General features: G+C 40.7%; 1 protein-coding gene across 1 annotated transcript in view; it reads right to left on the reverse strand.

Annotated features, from left to right (window-relative positions):
* Appl1 (adaptor protein, phosphotyrosine interacting with PH domain and leucine zipper 1) overlaps nt 1-13,024 on the reverse strand; it is a 48,483-nt gene extending 35,459 nt beyond the window's left edge. The window contains exons 1-6 of the mRNA XM_036199190.1: nt 12,835-13,024; nt 8,341-8,439; nt 6,557-6,616; nt 5,365-5,436; nt 2,065-2,152; nt 742-783 (exon numbers count right to left, since the gene is read on the reverse strand). Coding sequence (XP_036055083.1) covers nt 742-783; nt 2,065-2,152; nt 5,365-5,436; nt 6,557-6,616; nt 8,341-8,439; nt 12,835-12,888 — 415 coding nt within the window. The 5' untranslated portion in view covers nt 12,889-13,024. The remainder of the gene's footprint in view (nt 1-741; nt 784-2,064; nt 2,153-5,364; nt 5,437-6,556; nt 6,617-8,340; nt 8,440-12,834) is intronic.
* Nucleotides 13,025-26,114: the final 13,090 nt, after the last annotated feature.

The following is a 26,114-nucleotide window of genomic DNA, read 5'->3' on the forward strand; positions in this document are numbered from 1 at the left end:
GGCAGTGATGGCACACGCCTGTAATCCCAGCACTCGAGAGGCAGAGGCAGGCGGATCTCTGTGAGTTCAAGGACAGCCTGGTCTACAGAACTAGTCCAGGACAGGCTCCAAAGCTACAGAGAAACCTTGTCTCAAAAAAAAGGAAGAAAGAAAACTGTAATATTTAGGAAATAAGTTAAAGAGAATATTTAGAACCTCTTTAGGCATTATGAGGATAGTAGCAAGTTTTAAGACTGCTATAACTGCCATTCAAACATTTTTTTGTAAAAAGCATTACTGGATCAGGCCCTCTGGATAAGTGAGACAATTGAATAGCTTGAACTGTTTGGGAGACACCCAGGCAGTGGGACCAGGACCTGTCCTTAGTGCATGAGCTGGCTGTTTGGAACCTTGGGCTTACACAGGGACACTTTGCTCAGCCTGAAAGGAGGGGACTGGACCTGTCTGTACTGAATCTACCATGTTGAATTGAATCCCCAGGGGAGTCTTGGCCCTGGAGGAGATGGGAATGGAGGGGGGAGGACAGGGGAATCCATGGCTGATGTGTAAAATTAAAACACAAATATAATAAATAAAAAAAGGAGGACAAAAAAGCATATTCAAAGTATCTCCAATGATTGAAATATGTTATATCAACCATTTAATTGAGCTAATTTTTTTAAATTATTACAAAAAAATCAGCAATAATGTATGCTAATAGATGAATGAAAGAAATTAGTGTATAGCATATTCAGCACTTACCATTACTAGCAATCTGAAATACCTCTTTTAGTGTCAGTATTTCTGAAAAAGTTAAAAAATAATTTCAGTTTAGCATACTTATGAAATATTTTATTCTATTTATAAAGCAATTAGTACCATTTAAGCCATAACTAAAACTCAAACAGGAATTTATAATCCAGGTAAAAAAATTAGTTTCAGTTGATCTACTAAGCATTCAAAATCTTTAGCAATACATCACCAGAACTACTTACCACAAATACGAGACAAAACAAGTATTAAAAGCCACTTTAAATGTTAAGAAATGCAAATACTGACTGACAATCCTAGAATCTAACATACTAATTTGTTTTCTATATATGATTAATGATTTCAAATACTGAGTGAAAAAGAAAAGATTATGCCATTCAGTCTCCCTAGATTGTGAATTATTCTTTCTACCTTGGAACAGACTATTCTTAAGGATCATTTCAGTTACTAGTTCCATCTCTAAAAGACACTGTCTTCCATTCAAGCACTTTACCATTCACTGATATGCATGACTTCTTTAACCTACCTTGGCTTATAAGTTATTAAAAGAACCAGATCTATAGACACTCCTTATTATCTACCAACTAGTAAGTGCACTAACTCCTACAGTTGTTAGATGTGCTGCGCCTCCAGCTCCTCCCCAGCCTAGATGAACCTCTGCCATGCGCCACTCTCATCTTTCAGCCTTCTTTATCCCCTCACTGGACTCTGACAACTTCTTAGCCTCCTAGTTAGCAAACCCACTCTCTTCTCTGTAAAAACAAAAGGACTGTGTCTCTTTACTCCGTTAGAATCACTGGCTTGTTTTTGTTCATATACTTAAGTCCAACATCTTTACCATGCTTCACTTGCATCTCATCTACTTGTACATTCATCTCGTGCCTTGCTTCAGCACATCCAGCACGGATTTCTTATAATTCTCAGAATAAGTGATATATTTCTACAACCTATACCTTTGTGAATTCTACTCTCCCCAACAGAACTCCTTTCTCTTAACACATTTCTCTTCATTGTAAAATGCTCATGTCATGTCTTTGGTGAAGCCTTTTTGAGCATTTCCTCTGAGCCCCCAATAGCACCTTCTCATTACCTAATCACGAAACACTGTTGTGCTAACCCATCTCCTTTTTGAGGAAAGGACATTATTATTTGTTAGGAACTAGTTTAATATCTGTCAAGCACTTCCATAAATGTTTAGTGACTGTTTAAAGTAAAAGTGGCATGTTGTGGTCAGAACTGGTTTAGCTGGAAATAAAGTGTACTCTGCTAGCACTGATCTTCTGACAACTGATGAAAATAAATTGACTTCAGTACCTTTCAGATCTCTCTCTTTAAACTGGGAAATGGGGAACATCATGGCATCGGCAAGTTGAGTTGAAAGTACCGCGTGACAAGAACTAAGCTATAAGAGAAAGACCAAAGAGATCAAATAACTAATGGGTGATACAACTAATAAATGTCTACACACAGACATTGGCCAGTGGTCTATGAATCTGAATCCAGTCCTTTAAAGGACTGACACAGTTTCACAGATGGAAACAATAAAAATTATGTAGTATAATATGGTAAAAAAGAAATTCCTACCAGGCGATGATGACGCACGCCTGTACTCCCAGCACTCGGGAGGCAGAGGCAGGCGGATCTCTGTGAGTCTGAGGCCAGCCTGGGCTACAGAGCTAGTCCAGGACAGCAGGACTACATAGAGAAACCATGTCTCGAAAACTCAAAGGAAAGAAAAAGAAATTCCTTATTTTTCTACTTGTTTTCTTTTTGTGAGACAGGGCCTCTCTACACAGCTCCAGTGGTCCAGGCTTGCCTGGCACTCAGAGATCCACCTGCCCCTGCCTTCTGGGTGCTGGGACTAAAGGTGTGCGTGGATCATGCCCAGCCTAAAACTCTTAGAAAAAAAATTTAGGAAGATCTTTTATTTGACAACACTCTTTTAGATATATCACAAAAGCACAAGCAACAAAATAAAATGTTAAAAATGGACTCTATTAAAATAAAAACTATGCACCAGAAGATACTATCAAGAAAGTTAAGATAATAAACAGAATGAGAAAACATTTGCCAACCATGTCTCAGGAAAAATCTGAATCTAGGTAATGAACTCTTACAATTAATAATAAAAAAGAAATAGCCCATTTAAAAATGGGCAAAGGATCTGAACAAACACTTTCCCAAAGACTACAAATGGTTGATAATCACATGAAAAAATGCTCAATATCTATTAACTATCCAAACACTGCAAGTCAAAATGACTTCACTCCCATTAAATGATTACTTTTCATTTTATTTTATTTTTTGGGCATTTTGAAACAGGGTTTCTCTCTGTAGTCCTTATGCTGTCTGTAGACCAGGCTGGCCTCAAACTCATAGAGATCTGTCTGCTTCTCCCTCCCAAGTGCTAGACTAAAAAAAGCCATGAGCCACCACCACCCAATTCAAATAGTTACCATTTTTAAAATAAAAATTACTGGGGCTGGAGAGATGGCTCAGAGGTTAAGAGCACTGCTTGCTCTTCCAAAGGTCCTGAGTTCAATTCCCAGCAACCACATGGTGACTCACAACCATCTGTAATGAAGTCTGGTGCCCTCTTCTGGCCTGCAGGGATATGTGCAGAGAGGACACTGTATATATAATAAAAAGACACATCTTAAAAAAAAAAAATAGATAGATAGATAGATAGATAGATAGATAAATAAATAAATATAAATTACTGCTAGCAAGGATAAAGAAAAGAACAGAACTCTCTTATACTACTTATAGGGCACACATAAAACAATCTGGTGATCCCTCAAAAAGTTAGACACAAAATTACCACAAAACCAAGCAATCCCACTCCTGAGAATATACCAAAAAAGAACTGAAAGCTGGTATTTAAAAGATCAAACTAGGGGGCTGGAGAGATGGCTCAGTGGTTAAGAGCACTGGCTGCTCTTCCAGAGGACCCAGGTTCAATTTCCAGCACCCACATGGCAGCTCCCAACTGTTTGTAACTCCAGTTTTAGGGTACCCGACACTCATACAAATACACATGCAGGCAAAACACCAATGCACATAAAAAAATAAAAGCTCAAACTAGTATATGGATGGTCATAACTAAACAGAACACCCATGAATGGATAAACAAAATGTGGTAATACATATCTATACAATGAAATTTATTCAACAAAAAAAAAAGGGGGGGGATGAAAGGCTAATTTAACTTATATAAACTATCCAAACAGGCAAATATATAGAGACAGAAAGCAAAATTATAATCACTGACAAGGACTTAGGAAAATTTGAGGGAAAATGATAGACTAAAGGGAAAAGACTTCTTTTAGGATGATGAAATGTTTTTGTTTTGTTTTGTTTTTCAAGACAGGGTTTCTCTGTGTAGCCTTGGCTGTCCTGAAACTTACTCTGTAGACCAGGCTGGCCTCAAATTCACAGATAGCTAGCTGCCTGCCTCTGCCTCCTGAGTGCTAGGATTAAAGGCTTATGCCACCATCACCCAGCAATGAAAATGTTCTTGATCTAGATAGCAATTACGGTTGTACAACACTGCAAGTAGATTAAATATCATGAATGTTAATATATTTTACCATAATTTAAAAGAATAGAAAATATTCCTATAAGCATTTGGTTGTTGTTTACTTGAAGTGCCAGGGGTCAGACCCTACTACTCACATATGCTAGTCAAGTATTATACCACTAAGCTACATCCCTAACCCATTAGTATTTACTTATACTATTAGCCTCAGATAATATTCTGCTGTGGTGAGTTATTAAGATATTAGAAAAACTGGGGCTAAGTGGTAGAGGACTTATTGAGTACTTGTGAGGCCCTGGGTTGGATCCCAAGCATGGCAAAAAAGTATGTATATGAGAATAATCACACAAACAATCACAGCTTTTACAGCAAGAGTAGAGAACACTTATGGTTCTCCACACACATCTCACTACTTTCCTTCTTCTAACTTCTAGACCTTCATGTTGTTATTGTTTTGTGATCTGTTATGATAATGGTTTGAAAAATTAAGGACTAATTTTGGCTACTTTGCATGGATTAATGAGGACTGAACAGTAAAGTGTTGCTCAATAGCAAAAGAAAAACCATAAAGTGCCTTGCTACAGCAGACAGCTTTACTCTTCTCTATCTGTATCAAATAACAGTTTAAAAAAAACAACTGAATGATTCATGGACTAAGAACAGATGAAGTTCACAGATAAGTTTATTCTTGGGAAAATAATGTTTTAATTAGACAAGAAAATATTGATAAGAAAACCATCATGATGTGGAAATTGTGCCTTCTGATACTATTCTTTGTAACAAAACTTCTTATAGAATCATAACTACATTGGTTCCCCCAAATAAAGGCTGGGAAGATGGCTCAGTGGGTATTAGCACCTACTACCAATTCTGATGACTGATATACCTAACCCTAGGATTCAGATGGTAGGAGAGAACCTATTCCTGCAAACCACACATAAACATGGTACCCTCACATTCACGCATGAACACACACAAAATAAATGTAGTCAAATTTTTATACCTTTTCAGTAAAAGCTGAATAACTTGAGTAACTTAGTTATAAAACCACCTACTCAAACAAGACCAAGACTTACCTCATCTATAACCTTTGAAAACTGTTGTAAAGTAGAGCTCATAACTTCATCATCACCCCCCAAAGGGAAACGCTAAAAAGTGAGAAACACAGATGGGATAAAAGTTCAATGCTGTATTTTTATGAATAACACAATTTGTGCTTTCAAGTAATGTTAAAAACTTTTAGCCTCAACTGAATGTACCAGACTCTACTGACTCCCCATGGGAGACCTTAACTTGGAGGAGGTGGGAATGGGGGATGGGTTGGGGGGAAAGGCTGGGGGACAGGAAAAGGGAGGAGGGGGATTATGGTTGGTATGTAAAATGAATAGAAAATTTCTTAATAATAAAACAAAAAGAAACTTCTAAAATTTTGAGCATGCTCCAAAAATACCCCTTTAATAAAAGAATCTTCATAATTAAGAAACACTATTTTAAATGTCTATAAAGTAATCAACTAACATGATATACTGGAATGTGTAGCATAAATTCTAATTGGTCTTAATCATTAAAAACCCAAAGTCAGATATCGGGGTAAATACCAAAAGGTCAGAGAAGTAAAGGAGCAGCTGAAGTCACCTCTTACCTCCATGACTCCTCAGACCAAAAAGGAGCTGAGCTCCTGTCTCCACCCAACAATATATATCACTTCCTGTCTCCTGTCTATACAGACCTACAGACCTCTATGGTTAATTAATGGCTAGCTCCACCCTCTGATCTTCAGGAAAGATTTATTTGTTAAAGCACAAACAAAATATCACCACAGGAATGTACTCAATACTAGGAGTTCAGAGATTTGGCTTTAGCTCAGGTTTCTCCAACAACTAACACCATAACCTTGAACAAAGCTCAGTTTCTTTGTTAGTAAAAAGGAGAAATCTGGAAAAACAGACAACCGTGGTTCTAACATTAAGCCACTAACAATAAGGACCTGGTAAAATTTCAATGGTGTATTTTGTAAATTCAAGAAGTCCTAAGAGGCCATGCATGGAAGCATATGCCTTGAATACCAGCACTCGGAAGATTAAAGCAGAAGAACCGTAAGTTTGAGAAGAGCCTGATCTATATGTTTAGAGCCTTGCTCTAAACACTAAAATAAAGACTCTGGATAAAAAAGTTTTCTCACACACACACACACACACACACACACACACACACACACACACAGAGTTACATATGTTAAACCATGGTTTTAAATCTTGCTATATGTACCTGCTTTTCATATTCTTTTAGAAGTTTCGATGTCAGGTGTGTTGCTGCACTTAGTTCATTCTAAGGAAAAAGACCAGGATTCAAATTAGCACAATATACAGTTAAGAAAAAACGTTAACTGATGATCTCTAGGCCACCTTCATTTATTATCACTTTATACCATACATGTATTTTTTTTTTAACTTCTCAGCAATGGAAAAGGAACTACCATTAAAAAAAGTGTTTCACAGAACTGGGGTGAATGATATGAAACTCCCGAAGAGTCAATAAAGAAGTTAAAAAAAAAAAGTGTTTCAAAAGAAGATATAAACCAGAAGAGAGGCACTGTCAAGGAATTCAGCAATGTTACAGTTATGTACTTTTTTCTATTCTTTTTTTTAAGACATGGACTCATGTAGCCCAAGCTGGCCTCAAACTTGTTACGTAGCTGATGGCCTTGAACTGACCTCTTGCCTCTGCCTCCCAAGTGCTGAGATTACAGATATGCAATACCATACCCAGCTTCAGGTATATGTGTTTTACCTGGGTTTTTGTTTTGTTTTGTTTTGAGGGTTTCTGCTGGTGAAAACTAAGTACTAAATATATTTAAAGGTAGAGGTAAACTGTACATAATGTCAGCAAAATTTGTAGACATTCTATGAGAATGACTGATTAAAGACTAGGAGCATTCAATAACATAACAACAATGTGCTTAACATAGGACCTAACAAAACAACACAGCCAGAAGAATGGCATTTTGGTTAATTCAGTTTTTTTCAGTCTTGATATAATAACGCTTCACTTTTTAACTGAACATCTGTGGCCAGAATGAAGCCTTGTAAAACCCATGCGGGGTTAGGGGTGGGGAGACACAACTATCATAGCAATAGACAGAAAAAGAAGGAAAACAAAATTAATATACTTAATTAATCCCAAATAAAGTACATCAACAGAATACAGGTTTCTGTTAAAGCTTATAAATTATACAAACACAGACTTAAGTTTTATGTATATTCTACAAAAAAAAAAAAAATTAGTCACAGCCTTCTACTAACTACTTTCAAAGCCTTTACTCAAAAAAAAAAAAAAGAAAGGACTCCTTAAAGTTAAAAGCATGATTAAGGAAAATACAACAATATGGGGTCTTCAGTCAGTTCACTATCAGTAAACTCCAATAAGAAAGCTCTCACTACGTTTGAGGAGACGGGGCAGACCCTACAATCCTGTCACTTCTTTAGTACTACAAATCCAACTGAAACCTAAGTTCAGAAATATAATAATATACTTAGTATTTGTCTTAGCTAGGGTATCTATTGCTGTGAAGAGAAACCATGACCACAGCCACTCTTATAAAGGAAAACACTTAACTGGGCCTGGTTACAGTTTGAGAGGTTTAGTCTATTATTGTCACTGCAGGGAAACATGGCAGCATGCAAGCAGATGTGGTGGAGAAGGAGCTCAGAGTTTTACATCTTGATCTGCAGGCAACAGAAGTAAATGCCATACTAGGCCTAACTTGAGCATATGAGATCTCAAAGCCCACCCCAATAATGACACACTTCCTCCAACAAGGCCACACCTCCCAATAATGCCACTCCCTAGGGCCAAACATTCAAATACGTGAGTCTAAGGGGGCCATTCCTAGTCAAACCACCACAGTATTCTTTCACTCTTTCAACAGATATTACTCTGGGCCTAAGAACAAGTGAGGTACGAAGCAGTAAGTCAAGGAGGCACTACCTCTGATCTCAGGTGCTGAGAGAGTCTCTTTTAACCAGTATTGTGTGAGCCTTTTTATTTGTTACCTGTGCATCATAAATCCGGTGCATAGCTTGGTATAATTGGTTCATATAATTGGAAATAGCAGTAGCATCTTCTTCAAATACACCCAGTAAAGATCTTGTCTATTAAAAAAAAAAAAAAATTTAAAGTTTACATAAATCAGACAGTGAAATACTTTGTCTAAAAGCAGTAAAATACTAGAACTCTAGTAATTATGACTTTTAATTTATTTAAACTCTTTTGACAGTAATGTCAAGAAGTCAAAGGATTTTTTTATTCTGTTTCATTTCATTAAAGTAGCAGCATAAAAGCTGGGCATGGTAGTACACACTTTTGCTTGGTCTACAGAGAGAATTCTAGGACACCAGGACTACACAGAAATGCTGCCTTGAAAAACAAACAAAAATAGCAAGAAGAACAAGGGTGTGCTTTTACAAATTAAAACAGGAAGCAATTCATGGTGGCCATATTTAAAAAACAAAAACAAAAAACATAGGGGACAATTAAAGCTTAAAATCCAAAGGATGGCACTACCCTGCCCCAATACACACATATAGTTTGTTCATTTTAAGATAGGGCAAGCCAGCCTCAAACTCATGGTAGTCATTCTACTTCAGCCTCTGAAATGCTGGGACTACAGACATGAGCCACCATACCTGGACAGACTTGATATTTTTATTCACTAACTTCCCGTGTTCAAAGGAAGAACTTAGGCAATTGGGTGTAGGGTGTGGCACAAGACCTCTGCGAGGTCTAAGTCCACAGTTTCAGTACTCTACTTTGCCAAGTCTTTTTCCCCATTATCATCTTGCCTCACCCTCTTAGTAGCTGAGACTACACACATGCACTACAACTGGCCAGATATGACAGACTCTTCTTCACTCTAGTGTTCCATTCCCTGTCTCTCAAGTGCTGTTTTAAAACATTAAAAAAGAAGACTGCTAGGCATTAATGGTGTATGCTGTTAATCCCAACACTCAGAAGGCAGAGGTAGATGGATCTCTGAGTTCTAGCACTGCCTGGTCTACAGAGTGAGTTCCAGGACAGCCAAGGCTGTTACACCAAGAAACCCTGTATTGAAAAACCAAAAAGAAAAAAAAAAAAAAGAAAGAAAGAAAAAAGCCAGAGATATAGGTGAATTCAAGCCCCCAACAATAAAAGCAAATCTTAAAAAGATAACTAAAATTCAGGATTTTCTACGACTTCCAAGCTCTAACTTTTCAACTTAGCAACTAATAGGCCCCAGGCCATTTTGCTGGGACTGGAGAAGCCACAGCACTGGAAACCAATCCATGGCCTTGACTGCTAGGCCAGAGATCTACCACTGACCACATCCTTGGCCCCGTGGTCACTTCTGATTAGGATTGAAAGATCTATTTTTAAAAAGGTGTACACTAAGCTGGGCAGTGATGGCGCATGCCAGCACTCAGAAGGCAGAGGCAGGAGGATCTCTCTGACTTCCATGCCAGTCTGTCTAGTCTACAAAGAGAGTTCCAAGACAGCTAAGACTATGTAGAGAACCCCTGTCTCTAAAAACCAAATAAAATTTTTAAAAAGTACAAAAGTACATTAGGAGCTTTTAGAGTTTTCCTATTCTTTATTATTCTTATTGGATTATTTTGTAGATAAACTGAGAAAGATATATATCCAAAAGCATTCACCTCAGCCCTATTTATAAAAGCAGAACTTTGGAAAAACTCTAAAAGCACCACAATGAGATATGGATATGGTACACTTGTTGTAGTCCTAACTATTCTGGAGACTGAGCTAGCCTGAGCAACACAAGAGTTTCCTCTCAAAACAAAACAAGGATCTTTTTTAAAGACATGAAAGTAAGAGGACTAGTTGGGAAGAGAAAGGGAGAACAAGAGAGGTGAGGAGCAAATGCAATAAAAATGGAAATGTCATAATAAAATTCATCGTTATGTGCAATTAATATATGCTAATATGCTAATAAAACATTTTAAGAGACATCTGTTAAATCACTTAAGGAAATATGCAGGCTTGGAATCTTTAACTCAGAATACCATGAAGACATTTAAGCTATAAAGCGCTCATGTAAAAAGCTGCGTATGGTGGCAGGTGCATGTAATCCCAGTGCTGGGAAGGCACAGACAAGCAGGTCCTTGGGGCTTGCTGCCCAGCCAGCCTAGCCTATATGATGCCCTGAGAGATCCCGGTCTCTATGGGAGACACTGTCTCAAAACAACAAGCTAGGTGGAGGCTGAGGAGGAATGATACCTGAGTTTGCACTCTAGCCTCTCCATGCATGTATGTACAAGAACAGCTGCATACGCATAATCACATTCTAATAGGGCTGGGAAGGTGGCTCAGTAGATAATGTCCTTACCCTGCAAAATCGAGGACCAGAGTCCAGATTCCCCAGAACCCATGTAAAAACTGGGCATGTTGGGGTTGGGGATTTAGCTCAGTGGTAGCTCGCTTGCCTAGCAAGTGCAAGGCCCTGGGTTCAAGTCCTTAGCTCTGGCCAAAAAAAAAAACAAAAAAACAAAAAAACAAAAAAAAAAACTGGGCATGTGTGGAGATCCCATGCACTCTCAGCACTTGTAAGGTAGAGACAGAATCAATACCTGGGGCAAGCTGGTAAACTAGACTAGCTGAATTAGCAAACCCAGGGTTCAGAGAAAGACTATGCTTCAATAAATAAATGGTAAGCAATCAAGGAAGATGAATCAATTCTGGGCCTCCATGCACATGAGTACATATACACAGACATGCAAACACATATATACATACATGTACAACATATATATACACAATAAATAAATAAACAAACAAAGAAAAAAAACAAGATTGAGGATTTATCTTAGTGGTACAGCATTTGCCTAGCAAGTGCAAGGTCCTGGAACCATTCTCCAGTCCCCCCCCCCCCAAATTATTGTTTTAAATTAAAAAACAGGGGCTGGAGAGATGGCTCAGTGGTTAAGAGCACTGGCTGCTCTTCCTGACCATCAGGTTCAATTTCCAGAGCCCAAATGGTAGTTCACAACCATCCAGTTCCTCTTCTGACCTATGTGGGCAAGTGGTACACAAACACATGCAGCCAGAACACCGACCCACAAAGAAGCAAATTTTAACAACAATAACAACTGGAAGTCCTTGTGGTTCAAGCTTGCAATCAGCAGTCAGGAGCAGGAGGAGCTGTGTTTGAGGCTGGCCTGGGCTACAGAACGAGCCTGATCCAAGCTGTAAACTTATTACATGGAACATTCAAGATTACCTCTACAGCGAATGTCACAGATAGGGCACTGGCAACCCATTCTCTTTATAGTCTTTATGGGCTATTAAAAAGTAGACTAGGTAAAAGAAGTTCAGTGTACTGAGAATTTTTAAAAAGTAAAAAGATAAAGTCATGCTGACCAATACAACCACAAAATTGTTGCAAATCATCTGAAATATAGCTTAAGATTTTACACAGAAAGTCATTAAGCAAAATTTAAACCAGCTGTGAGATAACCCAAACTGTGGGTTTCTCTTTCTCATATTGCCTGATAAGAGTATATTACCTCCGAGCAACTGGCCTATGAAGATAGCTTTCAGAATGAGAAAAATAAATAAATCAACTCTACAATCAGCGCCCAATTTCAACATGGAAATCAGAACTGGCACAAAATCCATGGCAAATGTGTCATCCAGGAAAACAAACTCCAGGCCTTTTCTTTCCCTTTGGCGTGCGGGCGCGGGGGGGGGGGGGGGGGGGGGTGGGTATTACACTATAAATGCCATATGAAATGCATTTCTCGGCCAGTAATGTTTACGAAATCCACCAGCAACACTGTTTTCTATCCCTTACTATACATAAAAGCGGCCACAAGGATGATGTGAACGCAAGTTAGAGGCCATAACACCTTTTAAAATACAACTGATTTCATTCAGTACTGAAAAAGAAATCCCACAGTCACGCTTTCCCAAACTGTCTTCGGCTAGCGCAACGACACCAGCATCATTCCCAACGCACAAAACAGGGCTTTTATTTTGATGAGTTTATTCCGGCCAAGTCTGCAACCCAGGGCTCAGCAGCGTAGGCGCCTTCCCGTCACCCGCGGTGCACAGCTCCAGTGACAGCCACCGGCCCGAGACTCCGGACACGACACACCGCGGGGCGCAGGGCGCGCGCTCCCGCGTCCACCGGCGTGGCACACGCCGCCCGCAGCCCCCTCCGTCCCCTGCGTGCCAGGCCTCCTCGGAAAACGCCAGGACCAAGGGCTTATCTCACCACATCGTACCATCGCGATAAAAACGGCACCTCCCGTGAAATGCAAAGGAGACCCGGCGCGGATTCAAGCAAGCGCCAGGCCCCACCGGAGACAGCGGCGACCGCTCCGTCTCAGTCCGCGGCCCAGCCGTGCGGGCCTCCAGCCCGGCCGAGGGGTGTAGGGCGCGGTCCCCGGCAGGCAGCGACCCCCGGCGGCGGTGCCCACCTGGGCCGCGGGCACCTGAGGGCGCCAGGCCCGCGCTAGGCCGCGCGCTGGCCTCAGCCGCCGCCCGCGCCTCACCTGCGGACTGTCTTCCAGCGTCTCTTCAATGGGCAGCTTGTCGATCCCCGGCATCGTGGCGAAGGCTGGGCGGCGGCAGGACACTCAGCTGCCGCCCACAGCTCCGCGCGCAGCCCCGCCTGCAGCAGCTGACCCGGCCCGCCCTCTCGAAGGCGCCGCCGCCCCCACCGGGCTCTCAGCGGCAGCCGCGCGGGAAATCCCGCCCCTCCAGGCCCGTCAGGCCCGCCTCCGGCACGCCCATTGGCTGGCTGCGACGCCCGTCAACGCTGCGGGGCTGGCCGGGAAGATTCCTGCCTGACGGCCGGCACTCGTCGGAGGTGTGACCGCGCAGACCGCGTCTCTGCGAGCGTCGATCTCTTTCCCTTTTTTGAGAGTGTAGGGGACTGACCGCCTCTGTCACGCTGGCGCGCGGTTTACCTGAGCCTGGAGTGAAGACCGCTCGGGGGAACTTGAAGCAGTTTTACCTCTGCACCATATTTCGTCAGCAACCTTAGAAAAAAATCCCTACTCGAAGTTTTCAGTCTTAACTCCTGCAAAGTGATGCTAACTCACAAATCTCTGAAATCCGAAATTGTGTCATTAACGGCGTTTACGGTTAATTGGTAGGTAGTAGACCCCAAGCCGTCTTTTTTTTTTTTTTTTATCTGAACACCTGGCTATCAACGAACTGAGTTTAAAACCCTTACCTTTGTTGACAAATCATTAGTTCTTACCTGGCCTTGAAGTTTGACATGCTGAAATTATGACCACTGCCATCTCCTATATATCACAAAGGAAAATGCCTTTTAAAATAAAAATGAAAAGGATACAATTTCTGGGGAACATACCTCGTCAGTAAAGTGCTTGTCTCACAAACTGATTGGCATTTCTGTTTCACTAAGAGATTTTGGAAGAGACTTAAATAGCTTCTTGGTTCTTGACTGGAGGGTTGAAGCTCACACAGCTGGAAATGGGGCGTGTAAGGGCTAGAACGCTGTTCTTCTGTCTGTTCTTGTTGCGACCTTTTCTCCAGCTTCGTGCTGCTTTATTTCTCTACTATTATACAAGGAGTTTATCAGTATACAGAGAAAGTGGCACAATCACTAATATTTCCCAAAAATCTACCGCTAACCCCACCAAACCCTTCCACTGTCATTCAAAAAAGTATGATTATTGGAAGAAAAAAAAAGAGCATTGGCTTCCTGGTTCTCCAGCTACTTCAACTGAACCAAATCCAAATCCTGTAGAGCAAATCCAAATCTGGTAATGAACATGAAGTTACTAGATTTTTCCCATGAGCTCTTGAAAGATAAAAAATTGTTTCAGAAGTTTTATGATAGACCTGTATTACAGTTTCACAGAATTATCTTTAGTGTTGTGATCCTTGTATGAGAACTCACTCCTTAGATTCTCTACCAAGAGACACTTAATTTTGAAGAAAGGTTTGGAGCCAATTCTTACATTATATGAAAGGTTCCAACTTGTATTGCGGTATTTTATTCTTGATACTTCTTTTTACTAGACTAGCACAAGCAGGATACAACTGGCTTGTAGGGAAGCAAAACTTTCAAGCAGCGTGTCTATCATCCCAGCATTCAGGAGGCAGAGGCCCAAGGATCCTTGCAAGTTGAAAGCCTTGGTCTAGATATGGACTTCCAGGCCAGCCAGGACTAGATAGTGAGACCCTGTGCTAGAGAAAGAAAGAAAGAAAGAGGGTGAGAGGAAGAAAGAAAGGGGAATAAGAAGAAGAGAGAGAAAACCTTCAAGGTAAGTAACCTTTTTGTTTCAACTGTAATTTGTAAAAGAAAAGAAAAAGAAAGATAAAGATAACTGGTAATAGTCAAGAATGACAGTTGGCAACGTATGAAAAAGAGGAGTAATTAGGTGATGTAACAGAGGAATTAATCAACCAGCTTGGTCAAGCCACAAAAAAAAAAAAAAAAAAAAGGAAGGAAGGAAGGAAGGAAAGAAAGGAAGAAAGAAAGAAAGAAAGAAAAAAAGAAAGAAAAATTATAGTTAGCATCTGAATTATCTGGGTGTAATCAAATTATCATCAAATTAATCTTCCCTGTTGTTAGTCTATCTTAACTGTTTCTATAAAGTGGGCTCAAGAGGCTTATACATTATCTTAAAAGGGCAAGGAATTCTGGCCAAGCCTAGATAGTTACAAAATTAAAACAATCAGCCGGGCGGTAGTGGCACACACCTTTAATCCCAGCACTCAGGAGGCAGAGGCAGGCGGATCTCTGTGAGTTCGAGGCCAGCCTGCTTTACAGAGTGAGTTCTGGGATTATAAATTATAAATTATAAAACTAGAAAGATTTTAAAGTGCTTGTAAATTCAGGATATGGTATACCCTGTTCAACCATTGTGATTTTACTTATTAATTTAAAACATCTCTAAAGCTGAAGAATTCATATTTTCTTTTGATAACCAAAAGGTTAGTGGAATTTTGTGGGTTTTTTTGTGGGGGTTGGGTTTTTTATGATTTATTTTTATTTCATGTACATGGTGTTCTACCTACATGTATGTCTGTGTGAGGGTGTCAGGTCCCCTAGAACTAGAATTACAGACAGTTCTGAGCTGTCATGTGAGTGCTGGAAATTGAACCTGGGTCCTCTAGAAGAGTAGCCAGTACTCTTAACTGCTGAGCCATCAGGCTCCTTGTTTTATTTTTGAGAAAGTCTCTTGCAGCCCAAGCTGGCCTTTGTCTTGCTGTGCAATGAAGGATGACCTTGAACTTCCAATCGTCTTGCCTCCACCTCCTGGGTGCTGGGATAGCAAGTTGGCCACCGTGCCTGATTTTATGTCGTGCTGGAGATGAAGCACAGGACTTCATGCATGCCAGGCAAGCATTCTACCAGCTGAGCTACATATTCAGCCTTTTGTATAGCTAACCAACCAATTCCATGTAAACCCATTTCCTCTTATGCAAGAAACAGGACTTATTCAGAGAACGCCCTTGGGGTTACTGGAGACTGTCATGTGGATAACATTGTAAAAACTTTAGGCAGCTGGTTTATTTTATGGAAAGCAAACCAGAGTTAAGTAGCACCCATCAAAGAATTCTTAGAAATACTTTACACATATAATTCATTGAGACATTTCACATGTAGTTTACAATAAAAAGTTATACAATCCCATTAATAGACTTGTTAATTACAGTCTTGTGAAATTATATTTGGTATTCTAGACTTGTTAATTACTAGTTTTATGAAATTATATTTGGTATTCTTATAATTAGGTTTTTACATTATATTCCTTGAAGTACTGGTCTGTAGTTTGTAATAGGGAAAAATCCAACAAGCCAAATGATGCTGGGGCTTCACTTTTAAAAGTTATCCCTCTAAGTTAATGTTTTCCAAATGTAAGCACAGCACACATAAAAATCATCTGAAAGACTGTTAGTAGACAAATTCCTAAACCCTGATAGAAATTTCTGCTGTAGTACAGAGTAGAGCTGAGAATGTATGTAATACAACCTCTGTCAGCCAGGTGGTGGTGGTGGCGCATGCACTCAGGAGGCAGAGGCAGGCAGATCTCTGAGTTCAAGGCCAGCCTGGTGAGTTCCAGGACAGTCAGGGCTACAGAGAGAAACCCTGTCTCGGAAAAAGAAAGAAAGGGAAAGGAGGAGGGAGGGAGGGAGGGAGGGAGGGAGGGAGGGAGGGAGGGAGGGAAGGAAGGAAAGAAAGAAAGAAAGAAAGAAAGAAAGAAAGAAAGAAAGAAAGAAAGGAGAAAACCATCAAAGATGATATAGAAAATGACCATTTTTCTTTCCCAAACAATCTTATACTTTAGAAATTTTACAGTACAATGGTTATAGCTCTGTGGTAGAGTGTGTCTCTAGCATGCCAAAGCCCTCGGTTTCAGTCCCCAGCACAGCATTTTAAAATTACTGATACAGGCATTTAGAAGAGTAATTCCCAATGTCCCACTCAGAACGGTAAGAGCAGAATCATTACCAGAATCCTCTGGAAAGCCACCTATTCACAAATAACCTCTAAGACTTCTCAATCTGAAATTTGGGGTATTAATGTGACTTTTAGAAGATGATGCATAATCTGGGCATAGTGGTACAACCTCTAATTCCAGTGCTCAAAAGACAGATACAGACAGACACACACACACACTCACTCACACACACACACAGAGACACACATACACACACACACACAGACACACACACACATACACACACACACTCACACACACAGAATACTTTGAACATCACTAGAGGGGAATAAACAGATAATCCAATTATTTTCTTTTTAACATACAGCCGAGATGAACTAAATTCAAGAAATGGATATATGAATTGGTGATTTGGAAGCTCAAATCATTCTACCTTGTTTAAAAAAATCATCTTCCTATTTTAGAAGAAGTTAGCATTGACTAATTTCTTTGCTCAAACCAAGAACTTTGGCATAGATCAGCAGCATTCCCACTTCTGATTATGAGCTCTTGGTTAGGTGATGGGGTCCACCCGTGCTTTGGAACCCTGGCTCCAGCACTTAGCAGTCTGTGACTTTAGCAAATTACTTTTCTGTGTCTTTGCTCTGTCAGCTGAGAAACGAGGCTCAAGAAAGGGAACCTACATTGTAGAATTGATAAAATAATCAGTGAGCTGTAGAGTAGTACACCGCACAGAGTATAGGCGATCAGTAAAAATATACTCGCCCTTTCTGATATCTACTGTTAAGTATGAAAATACTTTACTGTTCTTACAGCAGCTTCCATTTTCTTCAGTTCTCCTTTATCATATCCACAGAAACTGATGCGTTCTGAATCAGATCATGCTTATTATCTTAGGAAGTTCCAATAGCATTTAAACAAAACCATTGCCCTTGCTGGCTTATCACTGTGACTTAGGAGCTTCTCTGGCCAAAACTAAACTTTAAAAATTAAAAAGAAATAAATCAGGTGTTTAGCCTGTTTTCTCTTCTTTTGTTGTTTTAGGTTTCCTTCCTTCCTTCCTTCCTTCTTCCTTCCTTCCTTCCTTCCTTCCTTTCTTTCTTTCTCTCTCTCTTTCTTTCTTCTCCTTCTCCTTCTTCTCCTCCTCCTCCACTTCTTCTTCTTCTTCTTCTTCTTCTTCTTCTTCTTCTTCTTCTTCTTCTTCTTCTTCTTCTTCTCTCTCTCTCTCTCTCTCTCTCTCTCTCTCTCTCTCCATCCCTCTCCCTCTCTCTCTCCCAACAGGATCTCATATAGCCCAGGCTGACCTCAGTCTCCCTTTGTAACTCAGCTTTACCTTGAACTCCAGTCCTTGCACACCTCCACCTACCAAGAAGTGAGATCTCAGAAGTGCACCACCACCCTTGGCTTCTTTAGTCCATTTTCTCTTGGCACAACTCAGTGCCATGGAATAATTTATAAAGAATACCGGTTTGTCTGTCATGACAGACTAAGAAGTTCAAGTTTGGCCAGCCATGGCTGAGGGGTCCTTCATACCACTCGTGGTTCTGCAACGTCCCAGGACAGCGTCCCAGTGCAGCCCGGGATTCATAGTGAAGCAGAGCATCCCAGCCCATGTCTCTCTGCCTCATTTTATAGAGTCCTGTTGACTTTGTGCCTCAACTTCATGGCCTCATTTAATATATCAGAATCTCATCATCCTATTCCATAGTTAAATATCTTTATTTCTCTCCTCCTCCCTGTCATCTTCCTCCTGCTCCTCCTTCCTCCCCACTCCCTGTCTGTATGTGTATGTTATGTGCATGTGTGTGCATGGGGGCAGGATGACTGCACTCACTCATGCATGCCCATATGGAGGTGAAGGGTCCATATTAAAATATCTGTCTCTATTGCTCTCCACATTATATTTGAAACAAGGTCTCTCACTGAATCCAGACCTTGCTATTTTGGCTAGTCTAGATGGCCAGCCAATCTAGAGTCTGCCTGTTCCCACCCCAGCCCACCAACAGGGTTACAGATGCAAATACCAAGCCCACCTTTGTGGGGGTGCTGGGTATCCAAAGTCAGGTCCTCTTGCTTGCATAGGTCTTCCACTGAGCTGTCTCCCCAGCCCTCCACTCTCTTAATACCTCACAATAGGGATTAAATTTCAACATGAGTTTTGGTGGAAACATTTAAACCACAGCATTTGTATTTTGATATTCTAGGGACAGGGTGTACCAACAGCAAAACTATCACTATAATGAATATCTGAGAGTTTATTTGTTTGTTTATGGAAGAGGTTTGGAGCTGCCTCCAAGTTAAAAGATGCACAGCCTTTGTGATACTTTGACCAGCATAAGAATTCTGGAAGAGAGGGTAAAAGGAAAAGAGGTTGCTGTCAAAGAAGTCAGTATGTCCTGTGAATGTTTCATAGCTGTAAACGTCTTGACTTTTATGAGACACTAAGGGAAGTTTAAAAACAAAGCAGGATAACTGAGAATTGATTAAACCAGGACTTTTATCACAGAGTTAGTGCAAATCAGGTTTGGGATTAATGAACACATCCTTGTATGAACACTAGGTGGTGGTGTTTAGTTTGGGAATTCGAACAACTGTCTTCATTCAACAAATATTTATTCCACATTGAGTGAAACATTAACAATCTCTGCCCCTGTGGAACTGTCTAGAAGGTATGGTGAAGAGAAAGATTGTAAAATAAATAAATAAACATGCTTAGTATTGAGGTATTATGTTAGAAACTGCAATGAAAATTGAGCAGGAAAAGGATGGGAGACACAGTTTTAAATATACTTTTTAAGGTACACATCATGGAGAAGGTGACATCTGACCAGAAACTTGAAGTCACATGGGGATGTCTGAGGAAAGAACATTCCAACAAAAGACTGTCAGCACAGAAACCAACGCTCTAAGGCAGGAGCGGCCTGACTCAGAACTAGCACAGAGGTCAAGATAACGAAAAGATCAAGGAGGTCGGGCTGAGAAACAAGTAAGGAGAGGAAGGAGCTCCGACCATGTAAAATCCTGAAACACTTCGTGATGACTTCAACAGCGTATACTCTGATTTCAAAACAAACCCACTTCGATGGAAGTTGTAATTTAAAACAACCGAGTGAAGCAAGAAATGAGAATGAGTATATTGATATTGTTTTAAATAAACTTAATAGTTTATGAGGTACACCTTTTTAAAGAAATGTTTGCATCAATGGCTTAGCCAAAAGGACAAGGTGAGCAGCTTAAGAAGGGTAGACAATGCTTTAACCTGAAGACTGGTGGACAGTACTCCCTCTTCTCTTCCTGAATAATTCAGTCCAAAGCCAATAGGTGGGGCCCAGGTAAAGTATGTAGAATCTATGTAGAGTGAAGCTACCCTGGTGACTCATAGAAGGATATTTGAGTCCAATTATGACAAGGATTGTATCCTCACATACACTCTTTTCAAGAATAGTAAAGAGTGCATTTTGGTGAAGAGTTGGCCTGGGGCAGGATATTAGTGCTGAAGTGGGTCAAGGCAGGAAAGTGCATGAGAAGGCAGTTTTCAAGTCCATACAGGAAGAGAAGGGCTTTTGTGGGAGCAGGTACCTGACACAAAATTTCAAAACCCAAGGTGGAGTGAGAATATCCACAAAAGAAAGCAGGCTATTGGTGTTCAAGTAAGCTGAGGAGAACTTCCATTCAGCAGGGCAATCCAAGACCGGATGAGGACTCAAGTGAGGGAGGAAGGCATCCCACAGCTAGGGGGAGGTTACACACAGAAAAGATGGAATGAATAAATACATCGGGGGTAACGGATGCCAGGATTCTGGCTGTCAAAGAGGATGACAAAATCGAGAAAGGAGAGACATTAGAATGAGCCCTGTGATCCACGTTGGAGTACCCATGTAAACTTGTAGGTCCCAGCAAGCATGCAAAAGTAAATATAGGTACCGGCATGCACATAGAACATACACAACATGGTTCCTGCCTCTTGAGAGAGCCTGAGAACACAGATAACCCAATAGCTATAAACAAGCATACAACCATTCCAAATACCATTCCCCATTAAAAAGCAAGGATTCGTTGTGGGAAATTACTGGTTATAGGGCTAGAGGAAAGAGTAGAGAGGCATGTGCCTGGGGTATTTTGTTTTGCTAGAAAGTACAAAATGCTTTTCTAAAAATATTATATAGAATGGGCTGGAGAGATGGCTAAACAGTTAAGAGCACATACTGCTCTTGGAAAGGAGGACATGAGTTTGGCTCCCAGTACTTGGTTAGTTGGCTCATAACTGCTTCCAACTCCAGCTCCACAGGGAGCTGATGCAGCAGGCCTCCTTGGGCACCCGAAATCATATGCAAATACCTGCATACACAGGTTGGAAAGATGGCACCGTGGTTAAGAGCACTCGATGCCCTCAGAGGGCCTGGGCCTGATTCCTAGAACCTACATGGCATCTTAGAACCACCCACACCCCCGGATCCAAGGAATCCAACACCTTCTTCTGACCTTCAGTGGTACCAGACATACCTGTGGTACACATTACACACAAAGAGGCAAAACATTCACACACAGGAAATTAATTTTTTAAAGAAAATTTGATAGAAAATAGAATACTTAAAGGTTTAAAACAGCTCCCTCACCAGGCATGGTGGTTCACTCCTATATTCCTAGCAATCAAGAGGCTGAGGCAGGAGGCTGGCTAGTCTTGGCCCAGCCTGGGCTACATAGTAAGACTCTGTACTAGGCAAATGCTAATACAAAGCCCTAGGTTCAATCTCTAGTACCAAAAATAAAGCATCTCCCCCACAAAACACCCTATTATTTTAGAAGTAAATAATAAATTTACAGTGAGAAACTTGGAAGATAGCATTTGTTTTCTTTTTTAATTCTTTGAGAACTTCATACAGTGTATTTTGATCATATTCACTCCATCTCTCAACTACTCCCAGATTCATCCCCACCACTTCCCTACCTAACCAACTTCATGACTAACCCACACACACACACTTTTTAACCCATTAAGTCCAATCTATACTACAAATATACTCTTGGATGTGTGACCTTCCACTGGAGTGTGGTCAACCTCCCAGGGTCCATCCACATCCTTAAAGAAAACTGACTGTCTCTCTCCCAGCAGCTATCTGCTGCCAATAGCTCCTCAGCTAGGGGGTGGGACTTCATGTCCACCTCCCGTCTCCATGCTGGCATTCCTGCAGACACCAACTTAAACCTTCAGAGTTCAATGCCCGGACTAATAGGACAAGTCATAATTGTATACGACCTCATGGGAAATATGAAAAGAAGGTGTTACTGCTTCTGTAACGGGCCTCCCAAGTGTCCAACCTAAACCTATCATGCAGAAACATCAGATGAACTTAACAGAAGGACATTCTAGGAAGTAACTGTAATTTCCCAAGTGCTAAAGATCAAGGAATCAAGTGAGGCTCTTGATGATAAATAAGTTTAATGAGTAAATACATTTAAGCACACAGTGCACAACACAATTGAAGGTAATGCCTCACTGGGAACTGGATCTATTATTTGTGAATGGCAGTTGATGAAATTTGTGTGGGATTTGATAACTGCGTGGCTGTGCTGTGTCAGCGCTGACTTCCTGCCTTTGTTGGTTTCATCATGACGGGAGAAGAACATCTTTGTAGGAAAAACACTGAAGTATTCCGGAATGATGAAGCTTCATGTACGCAGCTACTCTCAAGTGATTGAGGAGAGAAAAGAGTTTGAAACTTTTCCTTAAGTTTGCACTTGTTTCAAAAATTAATTAGAAAACATGCATAGCTGTGACCATGAATAGATGAATGAACATAATATTTTAATCAGTTGTTTTGTTTTGTTTTGTTTACCGGAGCTGAGGACCAAACCCAGGGCCTTGCGCTTGCTAGGCAAGCACTCTACCACTGAGCTAAATCTCCAGCCCGTGTTTGTTGTTGTTGTTGTTGTTTTTTCTTTAAGAAGGTCCTGCTTCTTAAAGGAGATTAGTCATAAACAGGAGTCCTGACTCTAGAAAAGAAGGGCTTTGGAGTCCTGGAAAGAGTGAGTCTTCTGGGCACTTAAAGTTTTCCTAAAATCATTTCAGCTTTTTTCTTCCCAATACTCTCAAATGTAATCTGTTTTTATTATTTTATTTTTGGAGGTTTTATTTGTTTTTATTTTATGTATATTAGTGTTCTGCCTGATTGTTTGTCTGGCCACCTTGTGGAGAGCCAGTGGAGGCCAGAAGAGGGCATCAGATTCTTTGGACCTTACTATAGATGGTTGTTAGCCACCACCTGGGTATGTATGGGTCCTCCGGAAAAGCAGCCAATGCTCTTAACCTCCAAGTCACGTCTCCAGCCCTCAACTAGAGTCTGTTTTACATGGAGATCTATACGCCACTCAAAAGTCAGGGAGTGGACACGTGAGATGGCTCAAGAGTAAAGGCCCTGGCTGCCAAGCCTGGTGATCCAAGTTGCATCCTAGGAGCCAACAGCGAATGGGAAGAACTGCAACCCATGAGCTGTCCTCTGATGTGACGTCCACACATGTGCACACGTGCAAGCACAGACACGCAGTAAATACATAAATATAACAGAATACTGCATTTAATAACATCTCAACACCTCTGGGTAAAATGCAATGGATACCATACAGCTGCCTCATGGATGACTAGCTGTTCACTTTTGTCTTTACATTTATTTATTTTGTGTTGGGGAATGCAGGCATGGGTACACATGTGAGGTCAGAGGACATCCTCCTCCTTGGTTCTCTCCCTCTACGTACAGATTCCAGGGATCAAACTCAGGCTGTTGGGCTTCACAACGTGTGGTTTTGCCCACTGAGCCATTTTACTGGCTCAAATTACAACCTTTAGAAGTATATATTTATTTTATGGGAATTCTACTAATACCTGAATGCAGAATTTCTGGAACAACGTTAATTCTAGTGTCTTCTAGTCATCTTATGAACTCACAGGCTGTATTTGTGTGGTATACGACATTCAAGTTTCCTATTGTAGATAAACCTCCCTCCAAGCACTTTAGAACCTTTAACATGTGTTGCCCTCTGTCAGTTTTCACTACTGTTTTACTGTCTCATTCTGAAGCGATTTGGTTTACATGCTTGATCATTGCTTTGTATATCCAGAAACAAAATTTGCAGCTAATGATCCCTCCTTTATCTACATTCCCTTATTAATAATGCCATCACCTACCTGGCCTCCCAAGAAATATGGGAATCACATTGACTCCCTTCTTCTCAGCCCTACACACACACACACACACACACACACACACACACACACACACACAATGCACTCATCACACATGTGCACACAGGCACATGCACTCACACACACATGTATACATATAGGCACACACATGCACACATGTGTATGCACATATAAGCACACATACACAATACACAGACACATTCTCTGTCCCTACTTGGTTGGTCTTAGGTTTTGCTCCTTGTTTCTGGTATTTTCTTTTTCTTTCTTTCTTTCTTTTTTTTGTTTTGTTTTGTTTTGTTTTTCGAGATATATTTTCTCTGTGTAACCTTGGCTGTCCTAGTACTCATTCTGAAGACCAGGCTAGCCCCGAACTCACAGAGATCCGCCTGTCTCTGCCTCCCAAGTGCTGGGATTAAAGGTGTGCACCACCACTACCAGGCTCTGATATTCTCTGATATATCTCTTATATTTCTCTTCCTTAAAACAAACTCTAAAAAAGCCTTTTAAACATCATCACTAACAGTAACAAATAATATCTTTTCTTATTTCTCTATTGTACTAGCTACTGTCCCAAGGGTTTTGCAGAGATCCACACCCCTTACCCCCAACTCAATCTTTAAGTACACAATTACCTTCCCTTTATTGTAGAAGAAACAGAGGCATAAGGAGGAAGTTATGGAGCTGAAACCTGACATCAGAGGTGGGTTCCTGACCCACCTTCAGCCAATTTCGATTTCACCCCAGCATATCGGACTCTTCTGTTCCTACACCCTCTTACGTATACATCTTTATTTTCCTGTATTATATTTATATATGTGCTTACCAGTATTCATGGAGGACTAAGAGAACTGTATTTATATTTATAAAAGTTGAGAGACCAATGAATCCACATCAGTACATCTCTTAATGAGTCTACATGTGTCACTCTACTCCAGTGCTTCCCAGCATTTTGCAAAATTTGCTTCAATTATTTCTTCCTTAGTTTATTTTCTGTCTTCTTCCTGAAGTATTGTTGTTGTTGTTGTTGTTGTTGCTGCTGCTGCTGCTGCTGCTGTTGTTTTGAGACAGGAGCTCTCTATGTAATCTTGACTATCCTAGCACTTGCTGTATAGACCATGCTGGCCTCGAACTCACAGAGATATGCCTGCCTCTGCCTCTTGAGTTCTGGAATTAATGATATATGTCACCATGCCTATCCTTCCTGAAGCATATTAAAGCAAAATCCAAACATTCTGAGATGTTATCCATAAATACTTACTAGAATATATTTTAAAGGGGCATGTGTGTGTTACACATACAAGTGCTCTGTATGTGCAGGGATGCTTGTGTGACAAGTATTTTATCCATTTGAGCCATCTCCTCACCCCCTGAAAGAGCTTTTAAAAACCTAACCATAACCATATTATCATACCTAACAAAACAAATATGAATTACTATCCTCTTAATCGTGACTTTCTTTTGAGACAAGATCTTTCTGTATAACTCTGGCCTGCCTCAAACTTTTGATGATCCCTATGCCTCTACTACCAGAATGCTGGAACTACAGACATGTACCACATACCTGGCCTAATCACGAGTTTCTTGATGGTAGACGTGCTTTTGATTTTGTCTTTATTTTGTTTTGTTTTGTTGGGTTTTTCAGATAGGATTTCTCTGTATAACCTTGACAGTTCTGGAACTCACTCTGTAGACCAGACTGGCATCAAACTCAAAGACATCTGCCTGCCTCTGCCTCCCAAATGCTGGGATTAAAGGTGTGTGCCACCACCACCCAGCATGACTTCGTCTTTGTGCTCTGAGTACCTAGCACAACCTAGTCCACGCTAGAGTTTAATGAATATTTGTTATGACTCAGAAGTTTGTTTTTAAGTTGTTTTGGAACCACGTAACATTTTTCCCACAGAGAGAATGTAGAAGTAACTATCAGGTTGGGTTAACTGACAACCTCTACTTAATCTACTGATTAGGTTAAATAGCATCAAAGTTTAGGCCTGAGCCCCTTGGAGCCCCAAAGCCTAAACTGCTTTATCTTTAAATACTGAGTCTTAGGAAACCGGAGTCTAATTTAAAATGTTGAGCCCTGGGTTTTCTTGTCCCCATTGTCAGTTGAGGTAGGACACAGCAAGATCTGCACTGGGTAGAAAGGCCATTGGTAAAAAAACAACAAAAATTAACTGTGGCGGACCAG

This window comes from Onychomys torridus, chromosome 9, assembly GCF_903995425.1.
Source record: "Onychomys torridus chromosome 9, mOncTor1.1, whole genome shotgun sequence".
Classification (NCBI taxonomy): domain Eukaryota; kingdom Metazoa; phylum Chordata; class Mammalia; order Rodentia; family Cricetidae; genus Onychomys; species Onychomys torridus.